Source organism: Kryptolebias marmoratus, linkage group LG4, assembly GCF_001649575.2.
Source record: "Kryptolebias marmoratus isolate JLee-2015 linkage group LG4, ASM164957v2, whole genome shotgun sequence".
NCBI lineage: Eukaryota > Metazoa > Chordata > Actinopteri > Cyprinodontiformes > Rivulidae > Kryptolebias > Kryptolebias marmoratus.
The window spans coordinates 21,745,591-21,759,704 of record NC_051433.1 but is presented as its reverse complement, the minus strand read 5'-3'; the positions used below and the strand labels follow the sequence as shown (position 1 = coordinate 21,759,704).

The window sequence follows — 14,114 nt, the reverse complement described above, 5'->3', positions numbered from 1 at the left end:
CCCCCCCCCCCCCCCCTGCAGACAAAACCCTCAGTTTCCACAAAGAGGAATGTCCTGCTACTAATTAAAGACAATTAGGCGCTCTCAACAATGCGGGGCCAATTTCGGGGTCGTAAATCCGCTCCTCCTCTGTTGGTTTTAGAGGTGCTGAAATCGCTGTTTATTTACACAACAGCCGTACGCGAAAAAAACACACTTAAAATAACTGTTAGTGAGCTAAAGTAGCACCTATTAAGGAACTTCAGTCAGTAAAAAGAAAACATTTCGCAAGTTGGTGCAAGTTTTACGCACCACTCTCGTCATTTTACGCACCGCTCCAGAGTCATAAAAGATCTAATGTGCCTTAGAAATAATCTACAGGCGGGTTCACACAAGTAAGGGGAAATTAAATAAGTTTTTCAATTTATAAGTCATGAATTTCCTCTCTGTGATAGATGTCTGTCTTTAAGCTCATAACTGACACTTTGGGGAGGGGGGAAAAAAGATCGATTATCTGATTGTTCAGTCCGTTTGAGCTTCACGAGGGACAGATCCGCTAGAAATGACCCTGCTGATTGATAAGTCCTTTAGTTTTTTCGGTGCAGGAAAATGGAAATTGAAAGAGGGGAGAGCGGGGATTGCGGCGAGCCAATTGTGGCAGTGCGCTCTGTGATTGGCGCGGCGCGACGCTCCGCCCCGCGCGGCTTGATATGGGAATTTACTGGCGCCAGTCGCATCAGTCTGCGCCACATCTCATTAATGAGCCCGAGCACAGCGCGGACCGGGAGGTTTATCACATCCAGGGTGCGTTTCTGGCATCAGCTGATCACAACTACAACAGGTAGATACAGATCCCAACGGGGTAAAAAAACAAACAAAAAAAAAACAACTTTTCTCGTCTTTTGTTTTTGTTTTTTTAAAACTGCAGCTCTGAGATGCGTTTACGTCATGGAGATCGTTTGCAAAGTTTATCCTACGTGTCATTTGATATGATTATAAAAAAACATAAAGGATGTTGGAAGAAAAAGGTGCACGAGGTGATAAATAAACTCTTTGCTTTTCTGTCTGCAGGAATCGCGGAGGAGGAAGGAAAAAAAAACGGACAGCGTGTTGTTTAAGGATTCTTTTTCCAAAGTAAACAAACCCAGACTTTTACAGTCCAGGAACTACACTTTTTTTTATTTTAATTTTAATTTTTTAAAGAAGTGGATCGAATTTCCGCTTGGAGGCAAACACAAACAGAGACTCATTCAGAGGAACGCTCAGCCATGGAGGTCGCAGCGGCGGATCAGTCTCGGTGGATGGCGCACCATCACGCCGTGCTGAACGGCCAGCACCCGGACTCTCACCACCACAGCCTGAGCCACAACTACATGGAGCCCATGGCGCCTCTGCTGCCTCAGGACGAAGTGGACATGTTTCTGAACCACTTGGACTCTCAAGGGAACCCTTACTACACCAACTCCCGGGCAAGGGTCACATACAGCCAAGCGCACGGTAAGACGCGCTCCAGCTTATTATAAAACTCCCAGGATGAGAAATAATCCTGCAACAATATATATTTTTAAAACCTATGATATATGTAAAAAAATGCATTTTTTCTGCGTGGCTTTGTTCATGTTAAAATAATTTGTTAAGAAAATAAATCTAAATAGAAAAGATGTAAAAAAAAAGTCCTGACTTTTCTGGACCAATTCACCAACATAAAAGGGATTTCTAGCAAATGACAGCAAGAGGAAAGGGAAGTATGTCACTTAACCCCTCTCTGTTGGGGCAGGAGCTCTGAAGGGAGAGAGAGGCACTTCCCGGATATAAAATAAAAACCGCAAATTTACTAATAACAATCTTTAGTCCGGGAGCTGCCGTCGGAGACAGATACTGCCCAGACCTTGGGATATTTTATATCTTTTTGTCTAAACCTAATCGGATTTTATTATCACTGTTATAATGGTCAGATGTGTGAGGCCGCTGTCATTTCAGAGAAACTAATTTTTGGATAATTAAGTATTATTTTCAGGACCTACAATTTCTTTTCTTTTTTTTTTTTTGTTAACCAGGATATTTTATTTGGAAGTAAATGTCGGATTTGATTAATTTCGAGAATTTAACTGGTAATATTTTTTTTTCTTAAAGGTCTGCAAACTAAAGGTTTTAGTTTTTTGTCTTAAATACGGGATTATAGGAGCAGGATTATAGGAGATGTTTTAATGAACTAAAGGGATTATTATTACTGATTTCAGCTCGCCTCACTGGGAATCAGGTTTGCCGGCCACACCTCATCCACAGCCCCGGGATTCCTTGGCTGGACCCCGGGAAAGCCGCCCTGTCCGCGGCGCACCACCACAACGCCTGGGCGGTCAGCCACTTCAGCAAACCCGGCCTGCACCCCGCGGGCTCCGGCTACCCCTGCAGCAGCAGCGCCGGCACGGCTTCCGTGTCCTCCCTCACCCCGGCGTCCCACTCCAGCCCGCACCTCTACAGCTTCCCCCCCACCCCGCCGAAGGACGTGTCCCCGGACCCGGGCCCCACGTCGCCGACGTCCACCTCGACCAGGATGGACGAGAAGGACTCCATCAAGTACCAGGTGCCGCTGGCGGACGGGATGAAGATGGAGAGCTGCAGTCCGCTCCGGGGCGGCCTGGCCTCGATGAACAGCCAGGGTCCGGCCACGCACCACCCCATCCCCACGTACCCGGCCTACTCTCTGCCCACACCCCACGAATACAGCGGCAGCCTGTTCCACCCGGGCAGCCTGCTGGGCGGCTCTGCCTCCAGCTTTACGCCCAAATGCAAAAGCAAAGCCAGGTCGAGCTCAGGTGAGTGTCTGAGCTTCTCCTCTTCATCAGAGATCAAATTCAAACAGGTTGATTAAACTAGATGTAATGATTAATCTTTATTCAGCCTCGCTGGGAAGCAATGCGTAATGTAGTTTATGTAATTATCAGCAGATAAATGCTTTATTTGTCTTAGCATTCATACTGCTATTGTGGCCCAACATGTAGATAAAACCACTGCCTTCAAAACTTTTTCGTGTTAATTAGTCATTAGATTTATCCATGTAACACACATCATTCATTTTCATGACGAGTTTGGAGCTATTTGTGGTATATAAAAAAGAAAAGATCTATGAAATGTGTTCTGAAACCTCCTATCACTCTTGAAAACTTGAAACTCCAGACTAAAAGTCTAATTGAGGTAATTTAAACGGGACCAACCCTAATTGCTACACAATTCCTTAGTGGATATTTCTTTTTTTGGTTGTTTCTTAATTTTTTATGTTTCAAAAAACAAACAAACAAACAAACAAACAAAAAAAAAACAGCAACAACAACACCCAAGCCTTTTACAGCGTTTTCATGTTTTTCTTTACCTTGTTACCATAAACCACCAAATTGCTTCTCCTTTTTCGTGCCACACTGTTTCTCCTCTCTCTCTCGCTCTGTTTTAAACGTGGCCTTTTATTGCGCTTAGAGAATAAAGGAGTCACGACGCCCTGGCTCCTTCCATATCCTGTATACCTCTGAGTGAACAAATCACGACCTCCACCCCGCCCACCCCTCTCCACAGCTCCAACAAAGCAGGCGACAGAGCCCTGCTGTTTGTGTTTTTAAGCGTGGCCTTGGCCCAGCGCGCAGACATGCGGTGCAGCCCTAAAGCTGTGAACTTGCTTCTCTGTGAAGATGAGAATGCATTTCTTTTCTTTTCTTTTTTTTCTTTGTATGCAGAGCATTGAGTAATCATTTTGTATTTATTTGCTCAAGAAGTCTCATGGTCAGTAAAAATGTGCTTGGAGAAACTTTTAGGGAAATGCTTTTTAATCTACTCTAATGGGCAGCCAGTTGGAGGAGAGAAAAAAAAAAAGAAAAAGAAAAAGAGTTTGTAATGAGTTAGTAATTTCCCTACATTGTTCCAGCTGTGGCGCTTTGAATTTACAAAGAAAAAGAACAACAGCAGACGTCCCAAAAAACGCAGTCCTGCAATTATCAACGTTGTCATCCGTGCTCATAACTCCACCTGGGAAATGCTGGCTGTCTGACAGTGTGCGGGAATACGAGCTGTTCTGGCAGACAAATGTTAATACTGTGACATTTCTAACAAGCTGGCCACACTGTTGTCTGAATCACCCACACAAACATATCTGCCTCGGCATTAAAAAGAAAAGCCTCTTATCTATCAAACTCGGTGCCCTGCTCCGGTAATGGTGATTGACTGTTGTACAAAATGCCACAATGACATTTCAGCTGTCAGCACATTTACCTTGCAGTGATGTGGCTTCCTGTCCAACTACAGCCTCAGACCAGAACTCTTCCCCACCTTATGTACAAAGCTTTTTCACCTTCCCATTTCTTTTTCATTTCAACACTAAACATTGCGTAAGGCCTAACACGTAAGTCATGGTTGATGAATATTTAGAGCAGTAATAAGCTCTCTTCAGTCTGGACTTGTGCAACACTTAAGAGGAAGAGCAGGGTGGTATGAAAAGGTGCAGAGACACATTTCAAAAGGAGCCCAGCTTTGTGCTCAGGTCCATTGTAGAGCGAGGGTGGGACTCTGGGTGTCGCTGGCAATATAACAGGAATAATGAGATGGTGCTCTGGGGAGAGATGGATTCTTGAATTAAGTGACTTGTCGGTCCAGCAACAGGCTGTTTGAAGTCAGACAAACCTGTATGGGAGAGAAGAGGGCACGGGGAATGAATAATAATAATATATATTAAAAAAACAGGTTACACAGAGAGAAGAATGAGCAGATCTCATCCAGATGCCATTTCAGCACGAGCTTGGTCTGAATGCCACCTGAAGATCATTAATGGCAGCCAAGTGGCATGCAAGCTTTCCATCAAAGCCTGCAACCCAGTCGGGCACATTTAATACGACCAGCCCACACTAACGTTTCCTCTCAGGGGTGCCCACGGACTTGATGAATAATGTAGTCCTAATTTGATGGTGTGCCTCATTCTTCTTGTTGGACACCTCTGGACATGTTCTGGTGGTAGATCAGTTTACACGGAGGTGTCTGTGTCCATGACAGCCGCTCACGTTCGGCTCGCTGATATGGACATTGTCACAATCGCAAGGCCGATTTTTCTCTTCATATTACAGTGCCACCTGGGGTCACGCAGGTGCTGGACAGCTGCTGCCTCTGGCGGAGGGTGAATTTTTTAATTATATAAATTTTCTCCTTGTCTCCTCCTCCTGAACTCTATGCAGAGGGCCGTGAGTGTGTGAACTGCGGTGCCACGTCCACCCCTCTGTGGCGCCGGGATGGTACCGGCCACTACCTGTGCAACGCCTGCGGACTGTACCACAAGATGAACGGCCAGAACCGGCCCCTCATCAAGCCCAAACGAAGACTGGTGAGTTTTACCCCTGCAGCTTCACTCGCAGAGCAGGCACCCAAATATGAGCACAAAGCAGATGACGGCAGCACAATTCCAGGAAAGTTATATTTTCCCTATGATCTTCCTGGAATTGTTTGTCCCTCTCACCCCCCGATGATCCGCCTTCATGGCCTGTTACAATACTGCTACTATTGCCATTGTTCCTGCTGGTCCTTCTGATACTGTTACTGATACCAGTGCCCAGACTGCTTTACTTAACACCATGTTGGAGGAGATTAAAAGCACCAAGGACACACAGTATTCCTGCGATGGATGCCTATCTATCTATCTATCTATCTATCTATCTATCTATCTATCTATCTATCTATCTATCTATCTATCTATCTATCTATCTATCTATCTATCTATCTATCTACAGTGATCTGACTATCTACAGTGTAACCATTTTAACCTCTTTTAAAAATATTTAAAAATGTTTAATGTTTTTGATTCTGCTGCCAGTAAAAATAACAAAAAATCAAGGCACCTACACAAAAATTCAGTTCACTTTTGCAGACTCAAGTTTTTCAGTCAATTTTTGAGCAATTTTTTCCCTCGTGAATCTGAACCAAATTTGCATTGTAATATAGGAAAGAAAAATCTACTTTTCACAATGTTTAAAAAAATTGTGTGGCAGTGCTTCTTTAATAAAACATTTTGATCATTTACTGACATAATGTTAGCATTTGGAGTAAAATCAAAGTCAATGCGTCCTTCAAGGCTGGACTAACTTTTTGGACTTTTGACTGACTGACCACGCTGCATTGGTGATAAATGATCTGCACTTATCTTTTTTTTTTTTTTTTTGAAGTTTTTACCAACTTGTGCTTGTTATTCCTATATGACTGCCAAGCCAGGGGACGCCATTGGAAGCAAGCCTAAGTTTCCATCTTATATAAAAGCAATATGAAAAACATTTCTTTTAAAAATTTTTGAGCATTTTAACTTTTGGAAACCCGGGTTATTTGTTTTCATCTAACAGAAAGGAGTCCAGGAACGTAATTTGAATTTTTGAATGCTGAAAAACCAATCCCAGGCTTTCCCCCAAAATCGCCTGTAAAATGAACAACAACAACAACGAGTTCCTTACTGGAGCTTTAAAGGAGGCATTTACTGCTCCTAACATTTAGAGCTGTAACCTTTAAACTTGAATGTTCCCTTTTTTCATTCAGCCTGACAAATTACTGCAGGGGACGTCCTCATCACCATTTGGAGCAATTAGTCTCGCCATTAGACGATCTGTGACGATATTTCCCCGATGGGCATTTTTTTTTTAATTTTTGCTTTTTTTTTTCTTTTAGACACCGAAGCTGGTTTATTAAAGTTATTTTCTGTATGTGAAAGATCCACATTAGCCTGCTTTTTTTTTCCACCGGCTCGGTCGGCCCATGGTGTGCCTGTGCGGCTCTTTGCATTTTCAGCTTAAGTGTTTTTCAGAGTTGTGTTCAAAGGGGGGCATCCAGTTGTTTCCTATCCGGATATCTGGCCGGCCCAGATAAGGAAGTCAGGCTCCCGTCTGTTTCCGCCTTCAAGCCGCGCGCTGCATTCTCTGTGGCCGCGCTGACATGTACCGTACAGACATGAACACAACACGGGCTGACGGAGCCGCGCATGCGCCAACGGACGGGCCGCGCATCGGAACATTTATGGGGTTGTGCTGTTTTCTGGTTCTCAGGGGTTAAAGGTTAACGCGCGGCTGCTCGTGAGTGCCAAAAATACCTATATTTAGTTTCAAATATATGCATATAAACACGACTATTGAGGTCAATAGCTGTAAATCCACCTGAATTTAATTAAAAGAAAAACCTGGATGGTGCGTGGAAAGAAAAAAAAAGGAAAGGAAAAAAGAACCGGAGGCTCTGTGCATGTAAAGCTTAATGTTTCTCATTATGCATGAAGAATTGATCCGCAATGGACGCGGGGGCGCTTTGTGAAGCAGGACACAACTTAGAACCCAGAACAGCTCTCCAGCTCTCCATCATAACCTGTTGATAGGAGCGAGAAACACACGTGGAGAAAATACGACATTTGTTGATGCACAAACGACAATATTTGGTCACTGTCGTGGCCAGGAAAAATGCAGCTAATTAGGAATTAGGAAAGGCGTTTTTTTTTTCTTCGGTGCGTTTTTGCGCACGATTCTGCCATAAAACTCAGATATTTGGATAAAATACCATAGTTTTTGTGTCTCAAATTTATGGCCAAATTGGCCTAATTTACGCAGAATGAGCTTTGTGTGAATTGATGTTTTTCTTTCCTGTTTTCTTCAGTCCGCTGCTCGGCGCGCAGGCACCTGCTGTGCGAACTGCCAGACCACCACCACCACCCTGTGGAGGCGCAACGGGAACGGAGACCCGGTGTGTAACGCCTGCGGCCTTTACTATAAACTGCACAATGTAAGTGGAGAAACACACACACATACACACAAAGACCTTTAGGTTTTTTGGGGGGAGAGAGTGACCAGGGAGAGAAAGAGAGCTAACTGGTTAAGTGGGCGGACAGATCGATTCAGGAGCCTGTTCCCCCTGTGGAGCAGAACCCACCGGTCGTCTCTTTTTATTAATCCATCGTTGTTTGAATGGGGGGCGTTATTCCCCGGAGAGACCGCCGGGTGGGACTGTCATTCAGTTGTAACAGCGTCGGTTACACTGATGAGGATTTGTCTGAGGCTGCTCCTTTCACACCCAGCCTGTCCTCAGCCCCATGAATTCATATCGACCAGAACGGTTCTGTTTGTTTTAGACAATTAGACAAAAGCTGGAAAAAAAAAGCCGCCCCTGACTAGCTTCATAATGCAACCACATGATATGCAAAACAGCTACTCATTATTTATGGCGTTTGTTTTATCCTGGTGTAAGCCATAAACAAGCTGCTGGGTGATAAAAAAAAAATGCAGAAATGATGAGCTGCAGTGCAACATGTGAAATATTTCTGCAGGAACACAACCTTACACTGCTGTAATGTGCCATTCAGGCTGTCAGTGCCGCTTTTGTCTGAGCTCATGTGCTGCTCTCAACAGGTCAACAGGCCCCTGACCATGAAGAAGGAAGGCATCCAGACCCGCAACCGCAAGATGTCCAGCAAGTCCAAGAGGAGCAAGCGGGCAGGGGACGGCTTTGACGAGCTGTCCAAGTGCATGCAGGACAAGGCCTCGCCCTTTGGCACCCCACACGGCCTCACCAACCACATGACCCACATGGGCCACCTCCCCCCGTTCAGCCACTCGGGACACATGCTGCCCACTCCCACGCCCATTCACCCGTCATTCGGTCACCCGCACCACTCCAATAGGTCACCAGTCTGGGCTGAGCCTCACTGAGGGTCCGCTTAGACCCGGAGACCTCTTTCGCCTGTAGGAGCCACTGCATCTCCATAAACACTAAACGGCCTCCGCATCACGCCAAACGCTGAGCAGACTTGTGTACAGTGGAAAGAGGGAAGCTGCTTTCATTTGAACTGAGGTTCACGTCATCCCCGACCGCTGCAGAGAGCAGGACTTTACTGGACTCTGTGACGAGGGGGTGGTCCGTTAGTCCCCGGGAGTCTGGGGCAAACAGGAGAGGAGTGAATAGAGACGCTTGTCATTATTTTTGCTTATTTTTTACTAAGTCACTTTGGTACCCACCTCTTCCTGACCACATAACAGGAGAGAGGTCTGAAAAAGAAACCGCTGTTTTCACCTCACGATCATGACATGCAGTTTGTCCATCCCTGGCCTGCCGTCCAGAACTGCTGTGGACAGACGGACAGAGACAGACTCATCAGTGCTGGAAGCTGTCAGACGGGCCGAGAGCGATAGAACCTCTGCTGAAACAGTCCCAACAAAACCAGTGCTCTCCCCACATGCTGGATTGTACACCACCGCACTGCTCACCTGTTTCTGATAACAGTTTTATTGGAAAAAGTAAAAACAAAACAACACGGTAAATAGAGTGTTTATAAATGCTTAATTGCTATTATTGTTGTTATATTTGATGTTATAATTATTGCTACAATAATTTATTTTCACTCTTTAAAGCTTTCGTCGGACACACATGGAAACGTATGAGTTCAATTTCATGGTTATTATGTAAAGAAAACACTGACCTGTCTTGGATTTTAGGGAGAGAGAGAGAAAAAAAGTCCCTGAGCTGTACGTTTTTATCATTTTATTTTCCATCTCACAAAAGAAAAGAAAATAAAGTTTAATACTGAAGTAAAGTCTGCCTTGATTATTCCTACAGATGTGCCTTTTTATGAAATGGAGTAAATTCCTGCGACTAAACCAGTTTTTTTTTTTTAATGATTGTGTTTGAATCTTTGATGTTGACTGTATGGACCTATGCTCACTGATGTTACTTTAAGGTCCCTGTTTCACAAAGAGGACTTGGTCATTAAAATCATAAGTGATATCAGATGCATGGAGGGAAGCTCTGTGATCCCTAAAGCGTGGTAATGCGTTGGTCAGGCTCCTCCTCTATCTGTGCTGGCTCGTTGTTAAGAGAAGGCCTCTTTGTGGAGCGACGGCCCCAGGCTGGACCATTGTGCCCAGACAGCAGGCTCCAGCGAAGGGCTCCGGAGTCACACACAGTCATGCATATGCACATACCCCCATGCTCTTACGCATACACAAGCACAAACCCTAATTCACACCCTTTTTTAAAACTAAATAACCTATGCGATGTGTTTATTCCCCCTCACCCCCTAAAGTCTGGAACAGCCACATTCTTTATGTGAAAAAACCCTGAGTCATGAGTGTTTTTCTCTCTCCCAGCGCCTGTCGGAGTAGCCTTCTCTCTCTTGGCCGAGGCGACTGGAGTGAGAGGAAGGACAGCGGGTCTTTAGTGGGAGAGAGAAGAGGAAGGAAAGGCAATCAGGCGACCTGAGCAAACACATGGGGGTCTGCGCGAACCCCTTTGCACACAGATGTGCTCACAGCTGAGGCTGCCAGGAAGCAGGCGTTGACTCTGTTTCTCCCTCATCTCGCCCTCTTTCTCTTGCTCTTTTGTTTATTTTTTTTCCACTCTCCCTGTGTCTGAGCTCCCATGCATTCTGTTTGTCTTTTTGCTCGCCTCCTTTCTGCGTCGCTCGTTCTGCCTCCCATTTGGACGATTACAGTAAACTGAAAGGGGTTGGAGAAACTTTGAACACAGCCAGCCACTAATGAGCCTGCTCGATTAGGGCCAATTTTAGGTCATCATCGCCGAGTTCAGCGTGCCCTCACACACCCACAAGCACAGACTGTCCGATTAAAATGGTCTCAGCTAAAAGTGGACAGCTACCCCTTCCTGAACCCTCCACCCTGCTCACATCTGCTGGGGTTTCCCACAAGTCGGAGCAGTTTAAAACGTAACAAAAAAGAGATGTATCCAGGGATTTATTTTGTTTTGTTTGTTAGTGTGTTGGTAAAAGGTAAACCCCCCGAAAACCTACAGTGTTTGTGCACACTTGGATGCAACACTGCATTAGTGTCTGAAGGGGTGGGATCCTCTTGAGCCACTTGCTGAACACCAGTGAAAATGTAACGCACGGCTGCCAGTGAGCAGTCTAGCCATCTGTGTGCAGTGAAGTTGTGGGAGCAGGGCCGAGTACGGGCCACGACTCCACTGCTGCTGCAACCCGCTCGGCCAAGCTTGGCCGGGCTCCCAGAGCCTGAGAGGGGAGGGGGTGGGATGCAAAGAGCAAGCACTCTTCAATGAGGCCCTCCAGAGGGAAGGGGCAGCCCTCCCAAAAATAATACAGCAGTCTGGCAGGCCAGAGACTCCCAGATCACAGACAGGAACATGCAAATGCACACACATGCGAGGTTGGTGTGGAGCTGCAGTTCAACGCAGCTGCTGGGCTGAACTGTAAGTGAATTTAAAGCAAGATTTGTTAAGTAAAAATGTACGTCAGTCGTGTTTCCATTTACTGGTGCAGAGCAAACAAAATAGGCCACATTGTCGTCCTTCGAAGGTGGCCGTATGGGTGTTAGGCATGACTGCAACAAAGTGAGGTGATGAGAAACAAAGCATCAACCTTTGGAGAAAAGATGAAGAGAAGACATTAGGAAATTAATTCAGTTTGGCTGATTATTCTTTCATGTCGGTGAGTGTTTTTATTTGCTGGAAGCAGAAATAGCCGATTGCTCACACAATCAGCCATGTGACAAACAGATTTGTTGCGTCTGAACTGTTTTCTAAAAGTAGACTTCCATCTGCCTCAACTCATTGTTTGAAGCTGACTTGTTTTTGTGTTTGTCGTTTTTTTAATGTTCTGTGATGGTTAACCAAAACAGTGAAGACAAAAAGCAGAGATGAAAACATGTCGTCTGAGCTTAGAAAATATTAAAAGAGTTACAGACCCAGCATTCCACCAAGGAGTCTTAGCTTAAGATCATATTATGCTGAAAAATGATGGAGTTGAGGCCATTTTGGTCAAACCTCAAAAATAACTTTATGTACAATCTCATACGAAGCTGCAAGATAATATGCTCAGAGTATTCGTTGTGAATGATTCTCAGCTACTTCCATATCAAATTTTAATCTATATTTGTAAAACCGACTGAGTTATAGCTAATTTTGTGTTTACTAAGTTGAGTTAGTTCTGATGGCCATCTTGAATTGAGTTGACTCCAAAAGTTAAGGAATTGTAGAGATAAATCTAATGATTATTTCCTGAAAGCTTCATTAAAATCCATCCAATGGTTTGTGAGATATTTTGCTAACAGATGGACAGAGTTGACTCCCAATAGTTAATGATAAAATGTGAAACAAAGATCTTGCTCAGTTTATTAGCACACATAATATGTGTTGGGGATTCGTCTCAAGTATTGCCACACCAAATCTTAGGTTGATATCTATAAAATTGACTGAGTCATAGCAGCCGTTATGGTTTTAAATTCAATTCACTGTGGCAGCCATCTTGAATCGAGTTGGCTCCAAAAGTTAATGAGTTGTAGAAGAAAATCCAATGATTATTTCCTGAAGGTTTCATTAAAATCCAGAAAATGGTTCATGAGATATTTGGGTAACAGACAAGCACATAAACACACACAGGCACTAGCATAAACACTGTCGTTTACCTTTGCCTTTGGAGAGCAAGTGATAAATAGAGACATGGCATGAAGACTTGCACTTAAAACTAATGCTTTGTTTCATCTTTTGATGGGCAACATGTGCTTCTGTAGCTTCATTTAGTACCCCATCAAATGTATGCAGTTTCTCTCCAGTGAGGGCGGTGTACTTTTTACTCAGCAGGCCTCACTAAACCAACAGCCATGCTGAGCAAAACATCCCCTCTCGACTCTCTTCCTGAATTATGTGACACAAAGAAAAAGCATAAAATAGGAAGTTACTTATCTTTACCATCAGAGTGGCATTTCGTCGAAGACATGAAGAGATCTCAGATGTTTCAGTGGGGTGAACGTGGCGGCCACCAGATCAGAGCACCGAGAGGTTTACGACTTCAACCTGGAACTGGATGTTTCAGCTCATCTCCACTCCCTAACATCCTTTTCTTTCTCCCCTCCGCTCCTCTGTTTGTACACACCAACTTCCCTTCACCGCCACCATCGCTTGTTCAGCCACCATCTATCTTCCCCCCCCCCAACTACTCCCTCTTATTTCTTGTCTCCCACTCCCCCAGTGTATTTGTTTTTCCATCAAATTGAATTAGCAGAATCAAAAGGTATCCAGAACATCCCCTCACAAAGTTGAGTTAGGGAGAAGGAGACGTAGAAGATGAAAGGAAGTGCAGTGCAGTTCAAATGCAGGTCTTGTAGTGTGTGTGTTGTGTTGGAGGGGGCGGTTGACCTTTGCCTGGGCCTAGCTAGAAAAGCATCCCTCCTTCCTCAGAGCCTTAGAAGGATATTAAAGCTGCAAGATGGGACAGAATTTTAGATAACACAAGCATGGGGTTTGCTTTAAGTTGCCATAAAGAATAGAAGAGAAGTTTACTTTTGAAAAAGTCTTCAGTCGATCCAAAATGCTGCTGCCAAAGTTCTGATGAGAGTTGGAAGAAGAGATCCTATTTCTCCAGTTTCAGCCTCTCTCCATTGGCTGTGTGTCAAATTCAGAATATAATTTAAAATCTTACTCTAACATGCAAAGCTCTCGACAACCAAGCTGCATCTTGTATTAAAGATCTTATTGTTCCATGTTCTCCTAACAGCACTTTGCTCTCAGACTGCAGGTTTACTCGTGGTTCCTAGAGTTTCTAAAAGTAGAACAGGAGGCAGAGCTTTTGGTTCTCAGGCTCCTCTCTTGTGGAACCAACTTCTGGTTTCTGTCTGAGGCTGACACCCTGTCTACTTTTAAGACCAGGCTTAAAACTTTCCTTTTTTGATAAATCCTATAGTTAGGGTTGGGTTTCCTCAGCTATCCTTTAGTTATGCTGCTAAAGGCTGCTGGAGGACAAACTGACCACATTCTGCTGCTGTCTTTACTCTCTTTGCTCTCCTTGTTTGTACATGCAGTTATTGCTGTCAGTAATCTGTTTTACTTTGTTTTTCTTCCCATAGAAACTACAACCGGACCAGTCACTCTGTGTTTGTCTGTGTCTCTTCCCTGTCCTCTCAAACCCCAGCCAGTCGAAGCAGATGGCTGCTCATCCTGAGCCTGGTTCTGGTTCTGGTTCTGATGGAGGTTTCTTCCTGTTAAAAGGGAGTCATTTCTTTCCACTGTTGCCAACAGGCTGCTCAGGATGGGAGATTGTGACAAAATGAAGATTTGATATTATCTCCTGGCTTTCTTAGAGCCATAATCTTTACTAGTTGGAAAATTGTGATGTATTGTAT

General features: G+C 44.5%; 1 protein-coding gene across 3 annotated transcripts; it reads left to right on the top strand.

The window, feature by feature from the left end:
• The first annotated feature begins 681 nt into the window (after positions 1 to 681).
• gata2a (GATA binding protein 2a) lies at positions 682 to 9,574 on the top strand. Of its 3 annotated transcripts, none has more exons than XM_017425239.3 (6): positions 682 to 820; positions 1,051 to 1,476; positions 2,220 to 2,795; positions 5,190 to 5,335; positions 7,630 to 7,755; positions 8,379 to 9,574. In XM_017425239.3, exons 2-6 carry the CDS (start codon positions 1,248 to 1,250, stop codon positions 8,676 to 8,678), a joined length of 1,377 nt encoding a protein of 458 aa, XP_017280728.1. In that variant the 5' UTR covers positions 682 to 820; positions 1,051 to 1,247; the 3' UTR covers positions 8,679 to 9,574. The 3 variants fall into 3 exon arrangements, with proteins under 3 accessions (XP_017280728.1, XP_017280727.1, XP_017280729.1); XM_017425238.3 differs by having other exon boundaries at positions 5,178 to 5,335; XM_017425240.3 differs by lacking the exons at positions 682 to 820; positions 1,051 to 1,476 and adding an exon at positions 1,831 to 2,090 and having other exon boundaries at positions 5,178 to 5,335.
• Positions 9,575 to 14,114: the final 4,540 nt, after the last annotated feature.